The sequence below is a fragment of the Bombyx mandarina genome, chromosome 19, assembly GCF_030267445.1.
Source record: "Bombyx mandarina strain Sakado chromosome 19, ASM3026744v2".
NCBI lineage: Eukaryota > Metazoa > Arthropoda > Insecta > Lepidoptera > Bombycidae > Bombyx > Bombyx mandarina.
In genome coordinates, this window is record NC_143225.1 from 4,739,793 (window position 1) to 4,763,569 (window position 23,777).

Below are 23,777 nucleotides of genomic sequence, written 5' to 3' on the forward strand. Positions count from 1 at the left end.
ATTTATAATAACTTTAATTTTCGACTGCTTTATATTGTTATCTGAATATACATAATTAATAAACTTACAATAAAAGAAACTTTTCCCTTAGTTTTACTTTCTGAAGTTTAAGCTCTGAATAAGTAGGGCACTTTCCTACAGCCACAAAACAGCAGCCTACACAGACTCTTTCAACTATTATCTTTTTTCCTACTTAAGCTGATAGCCTTGAGAGGCCATTTCAGCGTAATTTTAATAAGTAGGTGAGCTCGCGGGGCTCAATCCTGACGACTTTGCTAACATTAATCCCAGCAAGAACAGTGCATCGCAGGATCTACCACAAGTATCGGAAACGCGACCCACTGAGAAGATCCACGAGAAACTCAGTGGGCTGTGTCTGTGGGCTAATTTACTCGCCGAGCCCTTCGTCTCAAGCGACGAGTTCGACGAGAACGATGACCGGGAGATTTAAAGACATAAATACATATACATATATGTTCGTTGAAAGTACGCACACCTTCCGTTCAGTGAAGAATTAACGAACGACCGCGTTGGTCTTCAGTCTGCTTAGTGCGAGTTTTTTAACGTTCTCGATAGCGTAAACGTTAATTCAAATTTGTATGGAGTTGGAACGTTTGCGTAAGTTTGCCGCTAGGGGCGCTGTTCCAACTGTATACAGATTCTAGTCACCTTTTACGCTATCGAGAACGTTATAAAACTCGCACTAAGCACACTGTACACGTATTGTACGTATGTGATTCACCAAGATCGGTAAATTCTCGTATCTGTATGGTCGAAGCCATTTTGTGCTCACCAAGATATCAACAACTTTAAATTTGGAAAATTCTACTTTTACAACTAAAAGCACTAAATTAAAATAACTATAAAAAATAATGGATTTTATTCATTTACTCGAATACATTTTTGACATGGCAATATTAAATTAATTATTAATGTGAAATTAAGGAATTTTTTTTCATTCGTTCATCTCCATCAGCTGTCGTCTTTTGTTCTCTGTCTCGAGCAGCTTACGGCGTAGTTGCAACATTATAGCGTTATTTCTTTTCTGCGAACAATAACATTACCAGATCAAGAAGATTAATGATTAAAGAATGGACTAAAGAAAGAAAGTAGAAGAAGGTACTAAAACATATACTATAACAATGATTTTTTTTTTCGATACAAAACAAATTGATTGTGAGTGATAAGTTGTTATTAGTTTTACAGCTTTAGAAGCACTTTTACTGGGTTCCGTAATTATATTCTGATTTTAGTAAAAAAAAAAAGAAATTTGTAACACTATTAATCTAAGTAGACATGAATCTCTATAAAAGTGAGTTTACATGAGTTTAAATGAGTGGAAGTGTATAATCTATGATGAGTAGCATTTGACCTTCAAAACTGCGCATTCCTTTTCCACAGCAGCGCATTTTCCCTCCACGACGACAGCTTCTCTGTCGTGTTCCGCATTTATTTCTAGAATCTGCTTTTCTTTTTGGATACGCAACTTTAGTTCCGCTGCTTCTATGTCTCTTTGCTCTTTGTTCTTTAATTCGATTAGTTCACGTTCTGCGACGTGAATGAACTATGACGAAACTTTTTTTTTTTTGGTTAGATGGTTGGACGAGTTGGACGAGACACCCACCTGGTGTTAAGTGGTTACTGAAGCCCATAGACATCCACAACGTAAATGCGCCATCCACCTTGAGATATAAGTTCTAAGGTCTCAAGTATAGTTACAACGGCTGCCCCACCTTTCAAACCGAAACGCATTACTGCTTCACGGCAGAAATACGCAGGGTGGTGGTACCTACCCGCGCGGACTCACAAGAGGTCCTAATACCAGTAAAAAATATTTCTCTAAATGGGTATAAGGGACCCACATTTCAACTAGTGTTACAGAGCCACTGAAAATATTTTAATTGGCTTTATAGGTAAACGAGTTTACAGCCCATTTGACAGCGAGTGGTTACCGTCACTCATAGACGTCAGCAGTGCTAGAGGCATAGTCAAACCGCTGCCTAACGCTACGTGTCCATGGTCATCATTAACACGTTCACTGCGGAACAGGCCCAAATCAGCCTGCCGCGGAATTTTACCTGGTGCGGACGAAGAAAACTATGTCCCTCTCGCTGGTGCGGAACGATTATCTCAGGTGTTTGTAAAGGTACGACAAAGACAAATATATATTTGAGATTGTGGTCAAAAGTATAGGTGTTCCCTACAAAAACATCACGGCAGGCCTTTATCGGCCTATCACGCACTGACGGTAAAAAATATCAACTCGGTGCGGGAGGAGGCCTATTGTGGCCCGCCGTCCCAACAGGCTGTTGGCGGCCCGATACCGCACAGAGCGCCCGCCTCGCCAGTTAGTGTTGGGCAAGCTATCGGAACTGACGTACGTCACGTTTTTTTTATTCCTTAAAATTAAAGGCACGATGTCAGGCAACAAAAGAAAGATAAATATTTTGGAAAATAAATTAATTTGCGGTGCAGATAGTGATAGTGACAGCAGTCAGGAGATATTTTCCTTCAAGAAAATAAAAAACTGCGGGAAACCATGAAGAGTTCCGAGGTGAAAAGGAAAGTAAAAAAAATTAAAACATACTGCAGAATGTGCAAGCAAAATCTTTGTGCGAAATGTTTTAAAGACAGCCATTAATAAATAATTAAATAAACAATTTTTATTTCTTTACTTTAATTCTGTTTTATTTTCGATATTCCCTTATTTTTGTCTTTCCCATCACTACTAAAAATACTTTCTAGTGCGGTTCTGGTCGATATCGACCTGCCACTTTCCCTGGTTTATTTCTCATTTTCTGTTCGGCAGATCCCGGGGCGAATCAAATCTAAAGAAGTTGGGTTCAAGGTTTTTCCAACAGTCCAAAAACTGTTCACCTACATTATGTTTTCGCAAAGTTATAGCAATTTAATCTAACCTTGTGCTGACGTGTCGAAAAAGACCTACCACGCACTGGCGGAAAAATCATTGGGGGCACAATTTGGCCCGCCGCCGCACCAGACAAAGGTTTAAGATTTTACTTGCCGCAGCGAACGTGCTAACTTTAATGCAGCCACCCACATCAAGACAATATCGAAATCTTAATCGCATTGCTCGATGGGCTCCAAACCGGAATGCATCACTGCTTTGCAGCGAATGTAAAGGTTAAAATATAATTTCTTTACAGTTATTTTAATTGAAAGAAAAAAGTGTGTGTTCAGTTAAGATGGCGAAATTTACTTCGCGATTCTTTCCGGTAACCAGATTAGACCAGATGAGCCATTCATCCAAATACACTATAATATTAATTGTAGTACACAGTATTAATGTATTAAAATGAAACCTTTTTCGAAAAGTCTCTCGAAGTCACTCAAATGTGAATTGAGGTTGGACAAATGGGCCCTAGATTTGGCTTCCTCAGATATTCTACATATTTCTATCATTGATATTTGGTTCTGCGTCTGAGATATCTGCTCTTTCATATCCTAAAAAATTAAGGAAACGTGTCAAGGATTGCTTCCCAGAACAATCTCGCCCTGGAAATTTGCGTGTTTACCGATATTGCGAATTTTGGGTTAGAGAGATTGTTGGAGACCGAGGAGCCTTTCCGGCTTCACCAGTGTGCTTAGTGCGAGTTTTTTAACGATCTCGATACCGTAAAAGTTAACTGAAAATTGTATGCAGTTGGAACAGCGCCCCTAGCGGCAAACGTTCCAACTCCATACAAATGTCAACTAACTTTTACGCTTTCTCCTGTGGAAAAAAAAAAAAAAAAAACTTTTACGCTATCGAGAACGTTAAAAGACTCGCACTAAGCACATGGAATAAATAGGTGGAAGTCATTATAACAGGCGGGCGGCCCATTTGTGCCGCTAAATTCATTCGTTCTTTCAAATAGCCAAATTAAAATTTAAAACTTACTTCTAATCGTTCCCTCAAATATTCTACTTCACTTTTCAAACTTCCAAGCTCTTCCAAGAGAGCCCGTTCCTTGTTACGTAGTTTTAGAACTTCTTTTTCTTTCATTATTTTCCGCTTATTAACTAAAAATAAGTATAGAAAAATAGCTGCTTTTAACTTTACAAGGCAACATTTTTTTATTGCTTAGACGAGTGGACAACATCACGGCCCATCAGGTGTTAAGTGGTCACCGGAGCTCATAGACAACAACAACGTAAATGCCGCCACCCACCTTGAGGCATGAGCTCGAAGTCCCAGTTTTACAGTACCTACAACGGCCGATTCACCCTTCAAACCGAAACGTATTACTCCTTCACGGCAGAAATAGACAGGGTGGTGGTACCTACTAATGCGAGCTCACAAGATGCTCCACCAGTAAACCACCATCACCAGTAAAATTGCTCGTTGCGCTAAGTTCAGCAGTTCCGAACTTTTTCTCCGGCGTTAAACATATATAAAAAAGAACAGGGACAACCAAACTCCACACGTCATACTTAGACTGAATCCAATATTCTCATCGAATTCTCATATGAAGCCAGATCTCGTATTGCAGAAATCATAATTTTATGACATATGTACGTATAATGTAAATAATTCAAAATATGTGTATATTTTTCATGGCCTCATGGCTTAAAGGTACCTAGGTGCCATACCAGGCTATAAACTCAAAAAAAAAATTTTTTTTTTTCCTTTTTTTAAGAACATGAACAATAATATAAAGCTGACTTTGATCGAGTAGGTACCAGCTGAGAAATCATTAATGGTACAGGAGTTATGTTAGGCGGCACTCATACTTGCTACAGCATTGCCCACATGAATCCGCACCGATTTTATATAAAGAAAAAAATAGATTTTCATTCCTTTTTACTAAATTAATTCTTGATAATATGTACCTATTTAGTTCAAGCCATATATAAAATACTGAAAATTTAAGAACTCAAGCGTCTGTTTTAATACAGGGTTCGTTCTGACAATTACACTTTTCTACGTTTCATTAGTTATGTATGTATTAGGTATTTACCTGATTTAAATTTTAATTTCACTAAATCTAACTTTTCGTCGCGTAATGACATTTTACCTTATCCTGAATATTTCTATGAATAGTTGAGTACATATGCTAGAGTAACTTGCCCTGCCTAAACCACTCTCTTTATTGTGCTCGTTATTTTACATTAATACTTTAAAAGTTTATGTGTGTTAGTAATGGAAAATTTCGCAAATCAATTTTTTACTTTACCGCCTAAATCTGTTACGACTTTTTCGATCTCAAAGAAGCAAAGACTTAACGTATTATAATTCGCCAATAGGTTTACTTGCTTTCGATCCGTTATTATTACGATTTATTTTTAAGATTTTTACATTTCTGATAAAAATTATACGTGTGCGGTAGGACAACTCACGTAAGCAGTTGCTTATGAGTCGACTATTATCAAAGCCGGCAATCTGACTTTTGGACAATTATTGGTAAATCAGAAAAACGAATTATTGACTTTGTATTCCATTGGCAGTCACAAAACTCTTCGGAACGACATCTTAGATAAATAACAGGTTAAGTATTAACCTTTATTTAATGCAGGTTTTGAACCGTATTCTTTGAAGGAGACGATTATATTCAAATCAATCTGTATTGACATATCAATAATTTTTTTTTGTCCAAATGCACAGATTGCCACCTTTGATAATAGACGACTCTTATATCAAAAAGGGTTATTTTTTCCCCTACCTATTTACTGGTAGCCTAAGGGGCTATTTCAGCTATGCCCGAGCTCACGGGCTCAACTTGAGAGAATTTGCTAACACTAGCCTTCAATTTGCAGAATCTACCATCCGATCGAAGCCCCGACCCACTGAGAAAATCCGGTAAGAATCTCAGGGGGTAAAAAAGGGTCACTTCATATTTTAGGAAAATGATTATCAATAGGATGTAAAATTTGAATAACTAATCATAGAAAAATCGTTGATAAAAGCTAGACAACTAATTGAGCAACAAATATTCGTCTCGACACTCTCGACACGGGCACACATAAACAAATGTTCGATTCAACTACAAAAAAACGGAGAGAAAGAAAGTTCTTTTTTTTTATTGCTTAGATGGGTGGACGAGCTCACAGCCCACCTGGTGTTAAGTGATTACTGGAGCCCATAGACATTTACAACGAAATGCGTCACCCACTTTGAGATATAAGTTCTAAGGTCTCAAGTATAGTTACGTGTATTGGGCATATCGCTTACGAGTTCATTTCTGCTTTAATTCCGTCAACGATAATAAAAATAGCATTCCGAGCTATTTTTAATACACCAAATGAGTCGGTAAATTTCTAGTTTACATTTAACTTTACATCAACTTAATAAACAAGGACTTAATTGTCTAGGCCACGCCCTTTTGCCTTACCAAGTCAAAAACCAAATAAATGTCAATTGTACTGTTCTAGAGTTTGAAAAAGTTTGTTAAAAACGATTAATCGAATTCAAAATAGAAAAAGCATGTTTTGTTAAAACGTTTAAGCTTTGTTTGAAAATTAAAATGCGGATTGAATGTTATTTTATTATATATTTGCTCTACTCTCATGTGTCTTGATCTCTAATATATAATTTATATGTAAATAGTAAAAACGATTAACAATTAAACGAAATTTATCAATAGTTTCTCTATTTTTATCAGAGTTTTTTTAATTACAACAAGCAAACCTAACAAAACATTAACAATTGACAACCGATAACAATCACAAGTGCGAACATCACGCTCCAATTGCACACATTTTTTGTATGTATTTAGGTATGTTCATTATTAGATATAGGGAGATAGAATCTATAGATTACAATATTATTAGAAGAGAATTCATTTCGAGTGAACTAGGGCCGACGCATATCGAGTTAACAAATCGATATGACACTTCACTAACGTCAATATCGTCAAATCGCGAATGCTCTTTTCAGAGCGAAGCCAAGTAAAGTGATAAAATACGTGTTTTAAGTTATGAAAATAAAGTAAAATGTAGTTCAACTCAAATTACAAAGATAGAAATATTGTTTTCTTGAGACATCAGATTTACAATTTGCCGCACAAATGTGTAAGTCCTCGAAAATGGTGTCTGGGAGCACGAGGGTGATACAAGTGACCAACATCGCGCCTCAAGCGACTAAAGACCAGATGCAGACGCTATTCGGCTATTTGGGTAAAATCGACGACATCCGCTTGTATCCAACGATCAGAGACGTTTCGTGTCCCGTACAGTCCCGCATCTGTTACGTAAAATATTATGACTCTGCAAACGTAAATGTGGCACAGCATATGACTAACACTGTATTCATAGACCGCGCACTGATTGTGATACCGGTGCAGTCGGGTGAGATACCAGATGAACACAAAGCGCTTGAAATGTCCAGTAATGGAACCTTGGTACCGGGGTTAAGTTCTGTAGAACCAAGACTGCCCATGCATGTCATCAATACTTTGGATGGAATCCCGCCGAACCAAGTCATTCAAACGCACGACGCTAATTTGACAGCAGCTGGTTTGCCTCCATATCCCCCTTTGCCAACCACATATGACTCTAGAAAAATAGAAGAAATCAGAAGAACAGTCCTAGTGGCTGATACGGGTTCATTAACTTCCCAACAGTTGATTGATCACTTCTGCCAGGCAGGTGAAGTGAAGTATATGCGCTTCTGCAGTAGAGATGTTGACACCCTCAAGTATGCTCTTATTGAGATGACTGAGCAGGAAGCTGTGATCAAAGCATTGCACCTAAATGGATCCACTTTGGACGGACAAACTATTCAGGTAATAATGCATTCCAGCTGGGTAGGTAGCTGTAATGGCCTATGTAGTTGAGGTTATACCTGTATTTCATAGTAAATGGCAGTATTCCTGGAAGACCCTTATGGTATGGCCAAAAATATTGTTGTTTATAGTTATCTATAATAGCAGAAATATGATCAAGCAGCTGTAAATTGGCTGATTTTGTCAAATCTCTTTTTCTAAATATACATGTGATAGTTTTTGTCAGACACTTATGATAAAAGTTGAGTATATATGTATAAGTTTTTAGCATTTAATACATTTATCAATCACGCGTCACTGTAGTGATGCTTTTGTGAGGACTCTGTTACCCACCTGTTGGAAAACTCTTTTTGTTGATGTTAATAGGGTATTTTTTGATTTTTAAAAGAAATTTAGTGGAATAAGCATTAATATCTAAATATAGAATGTACATACATGTAAGTAGGTTTTTTCCATTAAAACACTTTAAACAAAATATGTTTCTTGAAAAAGAAGAGTGGGAAACTGTACTAAGATCTCAGGTACTTCTCTACCCAAAGAACTCATCCATTTCCTATTTGGAAACAAAATTATTTGCGATAAATAGAAGATAATTTTATACTTTATCCTTTGTGATAAATCTGTATGGAATAAAAGATAAGACATAAATAGAAGATATTATTATCATACTCAAGTTGTGTTGTATATAGACCTGTCTATAGCTTGTTAAGTTGTGGCATGCTGAGATTTGTGGTCCATGAGAAACACAAACTAATTGTGCTCAGTTACAAACATGTTTAGTGTTTTTGACGATGTTGATTTCTACCACATGGCTGATTATTCTTAACAAGATAGCATTTAACAGATCACAAATGAACTTAGTAATTAATAGTTTTGGCACTTCACCCAAACAATTTACTTCTCATATAATGATTGAGAAATGAAATTGCACAATTTCAAAAAAATTTAGAGCATCATCACTTAACATGTCAGTATCAACTGTTACTCAATCAACATAAATGTATTTAATTATGTCCAGGTATATCATGCTACGCAATCAATATGCAAGCCGCAAACAAAAAGCAACGAGGCTGCCCAACGTGAAATAGAAGAAGCTATGTGCAGAGTGAAGGAAGCGCAGAATTTTATATCAGCAGCCATTGATCCTGTCATCGGATTACTGTCTAAAGACAAGAGAAGGTTTTTATTTCTGTTAATCCATATGATAGAAAGAAAGAAAGAAAGAAGAAAGAAAGAAATCATTTATTCGCCAAGCATAGTGAAAATGAGTTATTACATAAATTAAAAGCAGCATGTATACTTTGTCATTACTTGACATGCGAATTTTAGTGCAGTGCATAGTTATAATATTATATAATTCACCATTCATTCATCCATAATTCAACTAATAATTAAAAATCCATTTTCAATGTCATCCCTAAGAAAATCATTTATGTGATAATAATTTTCACTAATAAGATTACCTTTTAGGTTTTTTTAAAAATTAAAATCATCTAAGTCTCTTAATTTCTTCGGTAGTTTATTAAATATCCTAACACTCATACCTAGTATACTATTATTCTTTAATGTAGTTTTGGTTTTTGGAAAACATAGCTTATCGTCGCGTCGATTTCTGTTTGCCACATCAGACATCTTAGTGAATCTATTGGGACAAGTTTTAACAAAAGATGCAACTTCGTATATATATAGACAAGGAAGGGTAAAAAGTTTATGCTTTGCAAAATATGGCTTGCAGCTGTCGGCTATTGCCAATCCAAACATAGACCTTAAATACCTTTTTTGTGCCTTAAAAACTTGATCTTTTTGCGTTGAGTTTCCCCAGAAAATTATTCCATATCTAAGACAGGATTCAACTACACCACGATATGCAGTTAGTAAGGCGTCTGTGTTTAAAATGGAGGATAATTTAAAGAGTGCATAGGCCGAGGAGCTGACACGTTTACACAGTCCGTCTGTGTGAGATTTCCAATCTAATTTGTTGTCAATTTTTACACCGAGGAAATCTACATTTTCTGTTTCATATATATGATTGTTATTATTATAAATGGTCAAATTTATATATTTATTTCTTTGATAAAATTGCATAAATTTGATGATATGATGCTAATTAAATTAAGCTATATGTATTAGAATTTTTTTCACTAAATATATAGCTAACCCTCTTATACTGTACTTCTGCGCCACAATAATGAGATTTTTGTTTAAAATTATTTCGAAAATTACATTATGCCCAATGTGTTTACAATATGTGGAAATAATCGAAATTTTACTACTTATTTTTTATTAATAATAGTTAAAAACATACATACAGGCATAGTTGATATGTTTCATTAAGAAAAATCACTCCTTTTTGTATTGACTTCTATTCTAACATAAAACGGTTTCGCACAACACGACTTTGTATGAACGTATCTACCGTGTTATGGAAGTGTTATCAGTATATTTAACAACTGTTACTTTTAAATTAGTAGTAAGTATTAACGATAGTTTTTTGTGCGTTACAGGACTCGGTCACGTTCCCGGTCGCGTCGCCGATCTAGGTCCCGGTCGCGTCGTTCTCGCTCCCGACACCGCGCCAAGCGCTCCTCCCGCTCTCGCTCGCGGCATCGCGCTCGCCGCTCACGCTCTCGACATAGACATCGCACTAGGTAAATACAATACCCGCCTGAGGTTAGCACTTGTCAATGAGAAGTCACGATAGAGGAATACTGATGCTTGAAAAAATATACAAAATTTCAATACAGAATAAACAGTTTAGTGTAATTTAAAATTGTTTTAGGTCTCGTTCCCGACATCGCAGTTCCCGTCGTTCCCGCTCCCGGTCTCGGCACCACAGCTCACGTTCGAAGAAGGAACGCTCTAAAGATCGCGACCGGAAAGATAGGAAAGGCTCTACAGAAAAAGAAAAAGAAAAAGAGAAAGAGAAAGAAAAACGAGAAAAAACCAAATCACCTCCTCCTAAGGCAATAGAAAAAGAAACGAAAGAAGAACAAAAGCCAGAAATTACTGAAACGAATGGTACTAGTCCAGAATTAAAGTCGAAGGCTTCCACTCCTCCTGATGATAAAGAGCGGGAGAACGAGAAAAGTGAAAAAGAGAAGGTGAAAGAGAAAGAAAAAGAAAAGTCTCCGTCTAAAAAGAAAGAACGTTCCCGTTCACGGGACAAGAAGAGGGAGCGGTCGCGGTCGCGACGCAGATCCCGATCCCGCTCCCGTCGTAAACGTTCCAGATCTCGGAAGCGATCTCGTTCCAGAGAGCGGAAAAGAACGCGCTCCAGAGAAAGAAAGAGATCGAGATCCAAAAAACGGTCCCGGTCACGAGATCGCAAGAGATCTAGGTCTAGGGACAGAAAGAAGTCTAAATCTAGAGAAAGGAAGCGGTCTAGGTCACGTGATCGCAAGCGGTCCCGCTCTCACAGTCGCCGCTCCAAGAGTCGTTCTCACAGAGATTCCAAAACACCCCACGATAATAAGTCACGCGACAGAACTCCCACTCTTCCTCCTTTACCGGAAAAAAGCGTTCCAATAATTGAGAAGGCTCCAGATATAAATGATGAAAATACATCTCCAGATAATATGGATATTTCAGATTCTCCTTAGTTTAAGATGACATAAGTACTTTTTGGTTTATTAATATTAATAATTTAGGTTTAATATATTATGTCCGATTTCTTACATAATAAATTCTAGATAATAATCGATGTTTTATTTTATTAAATGAGTCAGACTACACTATTGTGTATAATTTATTTGCCTTAAATAAATCAATTGGCGACGACGGGCTGTTGTAATATTATTGACTACCTTTCGACTTTTTAATTAAAACATTGATAAATTTCAAGTTCTCATGAAGTTGTCAATATATCGATTTTTCATGACTTCAAGCGTTCCACGCCAACGAAATCTTATTAAGTTAATAAGGCGTGAAATTATTTTTTTCTAATTCGTCAGTTATGGTGACAATATTCAATCAGTAACATCTCAAAATAGCTTTATGTATTAAAGAGATAATTAAAAAATGTTTTCCTTCACAAGATCTTGAGTCGACTAGAACGAGTGGGAAATTTATCGGTACAAAATTTTTGTGTCAGTTCTTGAAAATTTAACCTACTCTTCAAATTCTAGCCAATACAATAATAAGTCTCGCTTGATTTCTGAATTTGCGTTTGTTTTATTTATTTACTCAGAAAATTATGTATGGATTAGAGCATTTAAATCACCTACAAACTCAGGTATGTAACATACGCCTTGTGCAATATTTTTATGAACAACTAGCGAATCATTTAGTTAAATTTCTTCAAAAACCATTCGAACTTGAATTTACTGGTAGTAGACATCTTGTGCTTACTGGAGGTAGGACCTCTTGTGCTTACTGGTGGTAGCACCTTTTGTGCTTACTGGTGGTAGGACCTCTTGTGAGTCCGCACGGGTAGGTACCACCACCCCGCCTATTTCTGTCGTGAAGCAGTAATGTGTTTCGGTTCGAAGGGTGGGGCAGCCGTTGTAACTATACTTTAGACCTTAGAACTTATATCTCAAGGTGTGTGGCGCATTTAAGTTGTAGATGTCCATGGGTTCCAGTAACCACTTGACACCAGGTGGGCTGTGAGTTCGTCCACCCATGTAAGCAATAAAAAAAAAACCTTATGATATATTAACAAACCTCATCCACGTCAACAATGCTAAGGTTACAGCCACGTCGCTGCCTACCACGTGAGTACTCTTTGTCGTCTTTGCCAACCTCGTTTAATAAAATATAACATGTCTTAAGATCGTTGAAGATATATATACATAACATTATTTGTGGAGTCCTTTAACTACTGAACACCTGGTGGGAAGTGGAACTGACAGTACTGGAAGTACCTTAGAACTTATATCTCAAGGTGCGTGGCGCATTTAAGTTGTAGATGTCTATGGGTTCCAGTAACAATTTGACACCAGGTGGGCTGTGAGCTCGATCCACATATCAAAGCAATGAAAAAATTTAAAAAGGTTATTGTACTTATAAAATTCTATTTCATCGCTTTCAGAATTACTTGATCACTGCTGTTTACCTCCACTATTTCACACCGGGCAGCCTAAGGATACGAACGATAGAGCATGCAATATATCTCAGTGAGCTCAAGACACTAATAGAGAACATATTCGATCCATTGCTTCTCGAATCATCGAGACGATGGCTTCAGAAAAGCGAGTCGCCGTACCCCGGCTATTGTCGAGCGCCAGCCAGTGATAAATGTTTGCCTGTACTTTGTAATTGTGAAAAACTCCGAGAAATTTGGAATAAACAAAAGAAAAAAATCTATCAAGGCAATAAATAAAATAGCTTGCAAGGAAATAAATAAAATAGCTTGCAAGGCAATAAATAAAATAGCTTGCAAGGCAATAAATAAAATAGCATGCTTTAATAGCTCTTATATTGTACACTATTCCCCTCTTATACATCGTATTTCTCTCTGCTAATGGTTTGCTGGAAGATAACTTATGAATGAGTTAAACTCGCCTTTGTACACAGTATTTAGACATTCTTTAAATCTGTTTTTATGGTATTTTCTTTTTGTGTACAATAAGTATTAATAAATAAAATAAAATAAAAAAAAGTCATCAATAGATTTGTGCCGCGTTTATTATTTATATAGTGCATACACATTTATTCGCCTTATCTATTATATTATTATTCTTAATACAAATAATAAAACCATTACACAGCCTAAAAAAATAACACAACGCTTCCACGTTAATATTTAATTATTTGTACCTATGCATAAATGAACTCACTGCCAAGCAGTTTGTTTACCAGGGATATTTTTTTTAACAGCGCAAATTTGAGCAATGATATATTACGTCTTTACACGATCGAAATACTAAGTGCTCTCTGCTAAAACATATCTATAGAAGTCTTGCAAAAATTCTGGTTTTCCTTAAATGCTTAGCGTCACGAAGGTCGTATAGCGGACAACGTAAAACGCTTTGGCATCTAAAAGCGGCCCCAAGGAACATCCATAAACTTTTATGTTTTAGTCATAATATACAACGCCATGCAGTGTTCGCTTTGACGGTAATATTCTTCAAGAAACCATGTTTTTAAAGCTACCAAAAAAGCTTTTGCTTAAACTGGCAACACTGAGTGTTGAGAGAGTAATGTCTACAAACAAATAGTACATTTGCTGTCTTTTCGTTATAAATTGTATATTAGACTTTTCCGCATTTTTTGTTACATTTTGAGTCTATTTTTCGTGCGTCGCTTCAATCGTACCGAAATGACATCGAGAGATGAAATACTATTTTGTTTAAGCGACATTTCGGTTAAAACGCGATATTTGACGACCGTCTGGTGTAGTGGCAAGTGACATGGTCACTACACAAGGGGGTCGCGGGTTCGAATCCCGCCAAGGGAAGATATTTGTATAATAAATAAAAATGTCTTCTCCAGGGTTATGGATGTATATTAAATATACGTATGTGTATAATAAAAATCTTACATTTATTTCCATTATCTGGTACCTGTAACACAAGTCCTTTACGAACTTACCACGGGACAAGTTAACGTGGCGTGATTGTTAGTAAATATTTATTATTATTATTTATTATTTGCCTTTGTAACTAAAGGTGCGTTTTATTTAGTGTTAGCATCAACAGTTCGGCGTTTTTAATTGAACTTTAAATAAGTTTACTTCATTCGAGTGACTGAAGAACTATTTTTGTAATGATATAATAATTTTCTAAATTTTAAACTAAATGGCTCTCCTGTAAAGTTGTAAAAAGGTCGCTTAAGCCGAATAGCATTTCACCCGTCGATATAATTGTGGTGCTATGGTTGCGATGACTGTAACAGTATGTGTTATCCTGCCACTTAGCATAAATCGCCTTTTCGCATTAAAAGAGCACATTTCCAAGAATATTCGAAATTGAGTTAATATGCGTAAACAGTTGGTATGACCAGTTTTTTTTCTCATAAATACTGCAAAAGAGCGTAGTTATGTTTTAGTTCCTTTTTTTAGTTTAGCCATGTTTTCACTACTATTAACAAAATTAATATATATTTTTATCTTACTTTAAAATACAGATAATGTAACTGGTAAAAAAAAAAATGTTGCAAATATGATTAATATTAAAAATATTACATGTTAAACCTTTAAAACACTATCCTGTAAAATTATAGTAAGTGCTGAGATTATACAGTTTTAATGCGAGAAGACGACATTTTAATTTATCAATATGTCGTGCATTGCGTATCTCCAGGTCCACCGGCGCGCCAACGACTCGAACCGCGCGCGATCTCTGACGTACATCTCGCCCAGCTCCGGCTCCATGCAAACCTAATTAATAAAGAAAAATAAAATCTTTTTATTCCTACCTATGCTGATAGCCTTGAGAGGCTATTTTAGCTTCTCCTTGACGTGTAGCTCACGGGGCTCAAACGGTGAGTTTTGCTAACACTGGCCCTAGTAAGAGCCGTGCTTCGCAGAATCTACCAGCGGATCGAAAACGCGACCCACTGAGAAGATCCGGCGAGAAACTCAGTGGGCTGTGTCTATGGGTTAATTTACTAGTCGAGCCCTCGTGCTTGTGTACCTGGTGTACCTAAAAGCACCGTTAATGGATCGGGAGGATGCGTAAAGACGTGTTTAGGGCGACGTCGACTGTTTACCATTCCGTTCACAGGATCGGGTATGTAATTTCCGGCGGCCACGACAAGCGGGTTTTCATGTCGTGCCGCCTTCTCAAAGTGGCGCATTAAGGCCGACTGTAGATAATTACTGAGTCAAGCTCCAGGTCATCATTTGTTTTATTTTGCCTATTTAGTGTTTCTTCAGGTTTAAATGTGTAATAACGGTGGTTTATTAACTGTTTAATATCTTTGTAAGTGCACAAATGTGGGAAAATGAAACAAAGCCGCTGGACGTAACTTCTCGGGATCCTACAAAAAGTCCACTGAAAAATCTCAGTAAATGACCACCATTTTACTCAGATTATATTTAATCCCATATTATCTTATTTCATTTAATTTCATCCCAGTTGATTAATGTCTCAAATCGATCATCTTCATTTCATTTCATTTCACTCCATATTATCATTTTTCATAAAAATAAGAATATAAATTAGTATAAGACATGACTTAAAGGTCTTAGTTACCAGGAAATAAAATCCCTTAAAAAAAAGTAGTAGATAGTGGTGTCATCGGCGAAGAGCACTAGATGGGTCTCCGGAGACCGGGGTATATCATTGATATACAAACTAAATAATAATGAGGAGAGCGCGGAGCCTTGCGGGACTCCGGCCGTCAGATGGCGGGGGGTATCTCCCTAGGGCTGCAGTTGAGATATGCAATACTTACGGCAGTATAAGGGTCAGTGAGCAGGCTCTGTATGGAGATGAGCACCTTGCTGAGCGTGAGCGCGAGGGACCAGTTGTGGTGCACGGAGTCGATGCCGACGTCGCCGTGCCGCGACACGTTGGGGTGCAGGATGCGCGTCAGGAACCGGACCACGGGCGGACTCATCGGATACCTGCGTCGCGAGAGCGACTCACTTTCAACATGTTAGATGGTAGGACCTCTTGTGAGTCCGCGCGGGTGGGTACCACCGCCCTGCCTATTTCTGCCGTGAAGCAGTAATGCGTTTCGGTTTGAAGGGTGGAGCAGCCGTTGTAACTATACTTGAGACCTTAGAACTTGTATCTCAAGGTGGGTGGCGCATTTACGTTGTGGATGTCTATGGGCTCCAGTAACCACTTAACACCAGGTGGGCTGTGAGCTCGTCCACCCATCTAAGCAATAAATAAAAAATAAAAACACTCGGCCCGAATCTCCTCCTGTGTGCTTAGTGCGAGTTTTTAAACTTTTTTCATTATTATTTTTATTGCTCTTGTAGGCAGACGAGCTCACGGCCCACCTGTTGGTGAGTGGTTACCGCAGCCCATGGACTTCAGCAATGCCAGTTCGATCGCGTAAAAGTTAACAATAGTACAGAGAAAAATGTATGTTATACTTACGAGTATGGCACTTGTATGTAGAGGTAGAAGACTCCGCCCTCATAGGGCGAGCCGACGGGCCCCGTGACGCTCGCCTGCCAGTGGCAACACTTCGGGTCCAGCGGAGTCGCTGCTATGCCCTCCGGAGGATCGTTGCGTAGCATCTGCGAGTTAAAAGAAAAATATTTACTTTAACCTTAAAAAGTGAATATGAAAAATTTTTAGATGAGTTTCATTGTGCTCGTATGCTTAATCTATACTAATACTAGCTGACCCGGCAAACGTTGTTTTGCCATATATAAGATTTCTAGGTAATTTCTAGTGTAGAAAAAAAAAGTAACTTATTGTAAGTGTGTAAGGATCTGGTAAATGAGTGAAAGAGGCATGTAGCGCTATGAACGATTAGGGAGTATAAAAATAACAAAACCTCATTCAACCACATACCTAGGTAATGCCTCATTATAACAAAAAAAATGTCCAAAAATAAAAATAAATGTTAGGGGTGGACAACCCTTATCATTTAGGGGTATAAAAATAGATAGTAGCCGATTCTCAGACCTACTGAACATGCATATAAAATTTCATAAAAATCGGTCAAACCATTCCAGACGAGTATGGTAACTAACATTGTGACATGAGAATTTTATATATAAGATTGTAAATAAATAATTATTGCACTGGAAATTAATGATAATTTTACGATAACAGTAAAATTAACATGAGAGTTGCACAGAAAAATCAAAATAATAGGTATAACAGTCACTGCTACGATTGATACACAAATAAGACGAAAAAAACATGGCTGAAAAATGTATAGTGAGTAAGACAGGAGACCGGCTTCGTCCTCATCCCTACTACGTGATGTTTGCTGGATGAGTGGTGACACCTGGCGGAGTCAACTGATCGATTGATAGTTGATCAGTAATCGACCGGCGAGGGCGGGAGATCAAATTGAATTTAAAAAAAAATGAAAGATGTGGTGTCGTGGGACACCAGGTAGGAACGAAGTTCCTTCGGCTAATGTAGAATCGACACAATTTGCAAAAAAAGAAATGGTGCTCAATTTTATGTAGGTTTTCTTGGTTTTTCTCTTAAATTTTGCTGATTAGTTTTTATTTAAGTACGGGAAAGTATTTAGGAAATTCAGTATTTTAGGAAATAATAAATTACGTAAAATAAAAATAATAATAATTCAAATTATCAATTAAAATAACAAAATATATATCTTTATTTTTGGTTGACAACATAAAATTACATAGACAATAGAAATAATTACTATATAGAGCGAGAAGGGATTAGAGAACGAAAAGAAAGAAGGAGAAAGAGAAAGGTATTATACACTACTCGCTTGTGTATGCGATTGTCGCGCCTGCGCACGTCTCATTTAACGGTTTTATTCCACGCACTTTTTTCCACGGATTTTTTCTTACGGTTTTACTATCACATTTTTTTCAGTTCGGTCGCGCAGCAAAATCCCTATCCCCTCCAAGCCTGCCGTAAGGAATTTCGTTCCAAAAATGATAATTAAAGGAACTTGAAATTCTAAACTCTGAATAAGAATTTATTGTACTATAATTATATAATAATGTTTGATTGCCATCTTGCAACCTTATTGCGAATCTATGCATAGAATAAAAAAAAATACGGGATGGAAAAACAGGGCTTGATCGTATAAGAATGAAAATTAGAGTAATATGAAATTTTTCATTATAAGTCATGACAAAATTTAAAAAAATCTTGCCAAAAAAATTAAAGTTTATAATTAACATATAAAATAGGGGTTGATCGTAGAGGGGTGTAAAATTCAGAGTAATATGAATTTTTTTATTCTAAGTCATGACAAAATAAAAACAAAACTCTTGCAAAAAAATTAAAGTTTTTTATTAACAAATGAAAGATAAGGGTTGATCGTAGAGAGCTGAAAATTTAGGGTTATATGTATTTTTGTATCATAAAAAAAAATAAAACAAAATTTTTTGTCTAAATAATAAAATAAAAATTTTTGGGATGGACCCTTAAGATTTAGGGGGATGAAAAATAGATGTTGTTTGATTCTCCACCCTGGCCGATATGCACGCTAAGATTCACGAAAATCGGTCGAGCCGTTTTGGAGGAGTTCAATCACGCACCCCGTGACACGAGAATTTTATATATTAGATATAAATCTACAGTGGTTTTTACGGATGTTCCATTATAACTACTGAACCATGCATCCGATTGACTTGAAACTTGGTAATCGTGTAGAAAATACATGTAGTTAATGGATAGGCTAATATTTATATGAGTGTTGAACTCTTTACACCAGTTGTGGGGCGTTACTGATGAGAATCTTTGTGGGGGTGAGAAATACTAATGTTAATTTAAATGCCCAGCGAAGCGGACGGGTACAGCTATAATTATACTTTTAATATTTACCTTGAGTTCTATCCTAAGCCTGTTTCTCCTCCAAGCGTTTTCCTCTCCGGCCGGCTGAGCTTGTACACACATTTGCACCAGACAGTTACGGCAGAAACAGGACTCCACTAGAGATTGATATTTCTAAAAAATATATAAAATTTTAGTAAACTGACACTATTTATACACATTTCCACATCAAAAACTACATCTTAAGATTCAAGATTCTATTTTGCAGCAGTAATGTATTTAAAAAAAAAGTAGGACACAATTCATTTTAGAAAGTGTACTAATCCATAGTACAATAAAAGTCAGAACTTATTTTAAAAATCAACAAACTAAACTTGTCAAAGTATTTTAATCAAGTAGAGATTGATAAAAATTTGAACTGAAACTACATTTCACCCATTTATATATTTCATTAATCCATTCATAATTGAGTTATCTATACCAATATCTATTCAATATCTATACCAATATTATAAAGAGGAAAGATTTGATTGTTTGAAGGCTCCGAAACTACTCAACCGATTTTAAAAATACTTTCACTGTTTGGAAGCTACACTATTTCCGAGTGACATAGGCCATAATATTTTTGAAAAAAATTAAGGATCCTTACTAAAACTCCAATAATGTAACCTAAGGTGTAAAAAAATGACCTAAAATATTCTTTACATCGCGCGCCCTGCGAAAACTATTGATGATAGAATAAAATAATGTATTACGACTTTGTAGAACACATTATTATTTACAAAAAGTGTCGCGACAGCATATGTCTAACTATTATAGTTATGCCGTAATAAGTGTGCTTTTATTTAAAAAATAAAACAACGACAAATATGGTTGAAATTGTTGTTAAAGTCCAGAGCGGAGCCGGAGCGGGCCGTTACTATTAAATAAACTTATTTTATGGTAAACTTAATTTTTTACAATTAAGCTTAGAATAAATATTTATTATTATCATCTTCATTACCTTGTGCCAGTCGGTGTGGGTGGCGAGTGGACGATAGAGAGGCCAACGAGCGGCCGCGAAGTCCTCCCACCGTCCTGGACACACCCGGGCTCGTACCAGCCTCCACCATCGCGTGCACACACAAGAACAGGCGCATAGCGACAAATCGTCCAGGTAACTGAAGATGCACAACAACACTGAAAACAATAATAAATACGAATGTAGGAACATGGCTAGCTGGCAATGAATAGCATGATGCCTTCCTGTGGCCGTCGTAAGAGTGGACTAAGGGACGTCGTAAAAGTCGACTAAGGGGCGTCGTAAAAGTCGACTAAGAAGCGTCGTAAAAATAGACTAAGGAATTCACTGGAGAATAGGCAACAGAATTCCAATTATACCAGCATACAGCCATGGCCGACCGTTATTGACTGGTGGTAGAGCGTATTCTAAGCCAATATGGGAAAAACACCATGCGCTTCCTGAATATAGATAGCCTCACGGAACATCAAAGAGCATGAAGTCGTTCACACATGTACTCAATGTTCAAATGCCTCTTTGTGTATTTTTAGCCATATCACAAGAGACAGTTTAGAAATCGTCGTGGCCTAAAGTATAAGATGCCCGGTGCAATCGTATCTAGCAATGCACCGGTGCACGAATCCCGCAGGCGGGTACCAATTTTTCTAATGAAATACGTACTAAACAATTGTTCACGATTGACTTCCACAGTGAAAGAATAACATAGTGTAATAAAAATCAAAACTGCAAAATTATAATTTGCGTAATTACTTATATTGGGGCGTATTGTAAGACCCCATGGGTAGCTACCACCACTCTGCCTATTTCTGCAGTGAAGTATGGCATTTCGGTTTGAAGGATGGGGCAGCCATTGTACTGTAAAACCGTGACATAGAACTTTTGTTGCAAGGTGGGTGGTGGTGGGTGGGTGGTATTTTCGTTGTAGATGTCTATGGGATCCCGTGACCACTTAACATCAGTTGGGTCGTAAGCTCGTCCACCCATCAAAGTTCTAAAAAAAAAGAAACTATTGGGTTGAAATGGCTAACATACCTTCTGATGGTAAATGTTCAACTAGTCCTGGAGCTAAATTATCAGGTGGCCGTGGTGTTGAAAGGGCGTGTAAAGATCGTGCAAGACTCGGAATTGGTGGAGGAGGTGGTGGGGGTGCTTGCCCCGCACGGTCTGACATTGAACTGCTACTGCTTGCACCCGGGCCTGAGTTGCTAGCCCTGCTTACCTCATCTTCAGGACTCGTCTCACTGTCTAACGAGTTCTAAAAAAATACCTTCTATTTACTATATAAAATATTTTATGATAGAATGATATTACACTAATCAACTTAATAACAAACTATGCTATTTTATTAGTATAATTAAAGATTAATTTCAGAGGAAATAACTATTAGATTGTTCTCTTGGTAGGGCACATGGTAGCTAGCATCATCAGAGAACAAAACAGTACTCAACAAATGTTCACGATTGACTTCCACAGTGAAGGAATAACATCGTGTAATAAAAATCAAACCCGCAAAATTATAACTTGCGTAATTACTCTTGTGAGTCCGCACGGGTAGATACCACTGCCCTGCCTATTTCTACCGTGAAGCAGTAATGCGTTTCGGTCTGAAGGGTAGAGCAGCCGTTGTAACTATACTGAGATCTTAGAATTTATATCTCAAGGTGGGTGGCGCATTTACGTTGTAGATGTATATAGGCTCCAGTAACCACTTAGCACCAGGTGAGCTGTGAACTCGTCCACCCATCTAAGCAATAAAAAAAAAAGTTCTGACTAAAAACACATCAACCGCTGTAACTATAAAATCTAAGTTTTTAACTAGATGTGGTTTATAGCCCTAAATTTTAAAATTTGAATTTTTATCCATCCGTCAACAGTGGATGTTGTAGTTGCTGATGTTCCTATCACAATGTTAGTGCCATTAGCAGTTGACAGACAGAAATCAAAGTTTGAACCTATGGTTACACCTAAAAATTTTAATTACAGATAAATCAGAGAGCAACGGCGCACTTTTATTTGAATTCATTTACTTACCCTATAATACCACCAAGCTGGTAATGTACATGTTCTATGTAACCTCCTTTCAGAGCTGTAGTTGAGATCCGAAGGTTCATCATTGCCAGAATCACCATCATCTGTTTTTTCAGTACAGAAGTAGGAAGTTGGAAGATATGATGGAAAATCAGGGAATAGAAAAGCATGGCAAGTGACGCAGACTGGTTCCCCAAAACTAGGGCCATAATATCCATTACAGACATGACATGTTGAATTCTGAAAAACATGTAATATGTATGAATAAAAGTTATAACTATTGATGCTTGTATGGATTTTTTTTAAATATTTTCAAATTTCGATCAATCAAGTATTTTTCAAATACTAATTAAAACAAAAGTACTATTGTTTTGTCCCAAACTCTCATTGTAGGTGTTGGGATGGCATCAAGGAAATAATGAAATTATGTCTAGCAATATATTTAAAACATGCCAACAAGCAAACAAACAAATCTCAATTTTTTTACTATGGCAAATTAAAAAAATCATTGATTCCTATTTGTGGTCTTAATATTTTTTAGTTAATAACAATGTGCAATACAATAGACATGAAATTGCAAGGGTTTGTACTCACCCTTGAACCCTCTAGTCATTGCAAAGATTTTCTAGAAAACTATAATTCCTATTTTCTTCTCAATTTAACCTGGTCCTGAAGAGGCCACATGAAAACTTTTGCAATGGTAGAAAATTAGAGAAACCATTTTTCTTAGTTGTCCAGTGAAGTTTGCTTTTATTTTAATTAGTATTACAATGTTGAAAAATCAAGTAGAATATAAAATGTACCAGGATGTAAAGTTTATTTTTATTGTAGTAGCTGTGTTTACTGTAAAAACCTAATGTTATATTTAAGAAATCAGTATTTTACTCACATCATACTCAAAATCAAATGGTTGTTCATATGAAGTCACTAGTTTGTCACAGTTATCTTCTAACTTCTTTATATAGTCAATGAATTCCGGACCTATAGCAGTCATTGCTGGCACTTGATGATGTATGAATTTTACACTTGAACTTTTGCAGTTTTACAGGCTTCGCAGGATTTTATTTAGGTATTTATTTAATACAAAGCCTAAATTCAGTTTCCTTACTGTTTAATCATAAAAATAAACTACAGTGTTTATCTGTGATTTTCTTCTTCTTCATTTTTTGTCTCCGGCACGGTTTGTGCATTAGCCAGTGTCAAGTATTATGATTTCTATAATTCGCCGTTTTAATTATTTACAGATTATGAATAGTAAAAAACGAAGGAAACTGTCCATGTTGGCCATTATTAATATCAGTGTAAGAATGAATTAAATCAGCAGAGTAGGACGGTATAGATAAGTTAGGCTGAGAAAGTAATTTGATTAATGTAAGTAATGAACTCTGCAAATATATGAAGTGAAATGAAATGAAGTTTGTTGGAGTTTGAATATGAACGTAATGGCAGGCAACACTTGACACATATAAGATTATAGATTTCGAATATTGGAATTATTTTAAATGTTTATATCAAACGGTTGTCTTCTCGTCAGTGAAGACAATGACTTCTCATCTAAAAACGGTCAGAGCAACTTCTAAGAGTTTTATAACGATAATAATTTTATAATGGTGTAACAGTGTTCAAAGTATTTGCAATAATAAATCAATGTGTTTTTAAATAGCCTCT

The 23,777-nt window shown here is 36.6% G+C and overlaps 3 protein-coding genes across 4 annotated transcripts; 1 reads left to right on the forward strand and 2 right to left on the reverse strand.

The window, feature by feature from the left end:
* Nucleotides 1-955: 955 nt before the first annotated feature.
* LOC114239262 (uncharacterized) lies at nt 956-5,013 on the reverse strand. The gene is made up of 5 exons (XM_028169382.2): nt 4,962-5,013; nt 3,902-4,023; nt 3,324-3,465; nt 1,373-1,548; nt 956-1,045 (listed from the first exon to the last, which is right to left on the reverse strand). The coding sequence occupies exons 1-5, from the start codon at nt 5,011-5,013 to the stop codon at nt 956-958; spliced, it is 582 nt and encodes a 193-aa protein (XP_028025183.2).
* Nucleotides 5,014-6,700: 1,687 nt separating this feature from the next.
* On the forward strand, nt 6,701-11,420 carry Srp54 (splicing regulatory protein 54). The gene is made up of 4 exons (XM_028169622.2): nt 6,701-7,724; nt 8,743-8,903; nt 10,229-10,372; nt 10,504-11,420. The coding sequence occupies exons 1-4, from the start codon at nt 7,008-7,010 to the stop codon at nt 11,321-11,323; spliced, it is 1,842 nt and encodes a 613-aa protein (XP_028025423.2). The 5' UTR covers nt 6,701-7,007; the 3' UTR covers nt 11,324-11,420.
* Nucleotides 11,421-13,331: 1,911 nt separating this feature from the next.
* morgue (modifier of rpr and grim, ubiquitously expressed) lies at nt 13,332-23,283 on the reverse strand. Of its 2 annotated transcripts, XM_089735560.1 has the most exons (9): nt 23,191-23,205; nt 22,999-23,152; nt 22,113-22,349; nt 21,114-21,336; nt 20,064-20,239; nt 19,112-19,234; nt 16,718-16,860; nt 16,062-16,233; nt 13,332-15,042 (listed from the first exon to the last, which is right to left on the reverse strand). In XM_089735560.1, the coding sequence occupies exons 2-9, from the start codon at nt 23,101-23,103 to the stop codon at nt 14,929-14,931; spliced, it is 1,293 nt and encodes a 430-aa protein (XP_089591686.1). In that variant the 5' UTR covers nt 23,104-23,152; nt 23,191-23,205; the 3' UTR covers nt 13,332-14,928. The 2 variants fall into 2 exon arrangements, with proteins under 2 accessions (XP_089591686.1, XP_089591685.1); XM_089735559.1 differs by having other exon boundaries at nt 22,999-23,283.
* Nucleotides 23,284-23,777: the final 494 nt, after the last annotated feature.

Excerpts from the sequence above, each read along its gene's own strand:
- Srp54 (XM_028169622.2), top strand. The coding sequence starts at position 7,008 with ATGTGTAAGTCCTCGAAAATGGTGTCTGGGAGCACGAGGGTGATACAA. Across the intron at positions 8,904-10,228 it reads CTGTCTAAAGACAAGAGAAG|GACTCGGTCACGTTCCCGGT; the intron begins GTTTTTATTTCT and ends TGTGCGTTACAG. Across the intron at positions 10,373-10,503 it reads CGACATAGACATCGCACTAG|GTCTCGTTCCCGACATCGCA; the intron begins GTAAATACAATA and ends AAATTGTTTTAG.
- LOC114239262 (XM_028169382.2), bottom strand. The coding sequence starts at position 5,013 with ATGTCATTACGCGACGAAAAGTTAGATTTAGTGAAATTAAAATTTAAA. Across the intron at positions 1,549-3,323 it reads CGAGAGACTTTTCGAAAAAG|AACGTGAACTAATCGAATTA; the intron begins GTTTCATTTTAA and ends TTCACGTCGCAG. Across the intron at positions 1,046-1,372 it reads AGGAATGCGCAGTTTTGAAG|AAAAGAAATAACGCTATAAT; the intron begins GTCAAATGCTAC and ends TATTGTTCGCAG.
- morgue (XM_089735559.1), bottom strand. The coding sequence starts at position 23,103 with ATGACTGCTATAGGTCCGGAATTCATTGACTATATAAAGAAGTTAGAA. Across the intron at positions 21,337-22,112 it reads CAGCTTGGTGGTATTATAGG|AACTCGTTAGACAGTGAGAC; the intron begins GTAAGTAAATGA and ends GTATTTTTTTAG. Across the intron at positions 15,043-16,061 it reads TCACTGACCCTTATACTGCC|GTTTGCATGGAGCCGGAGCT; the intron begins GTAAGTATTGCA and ends TTTATTAATTAG.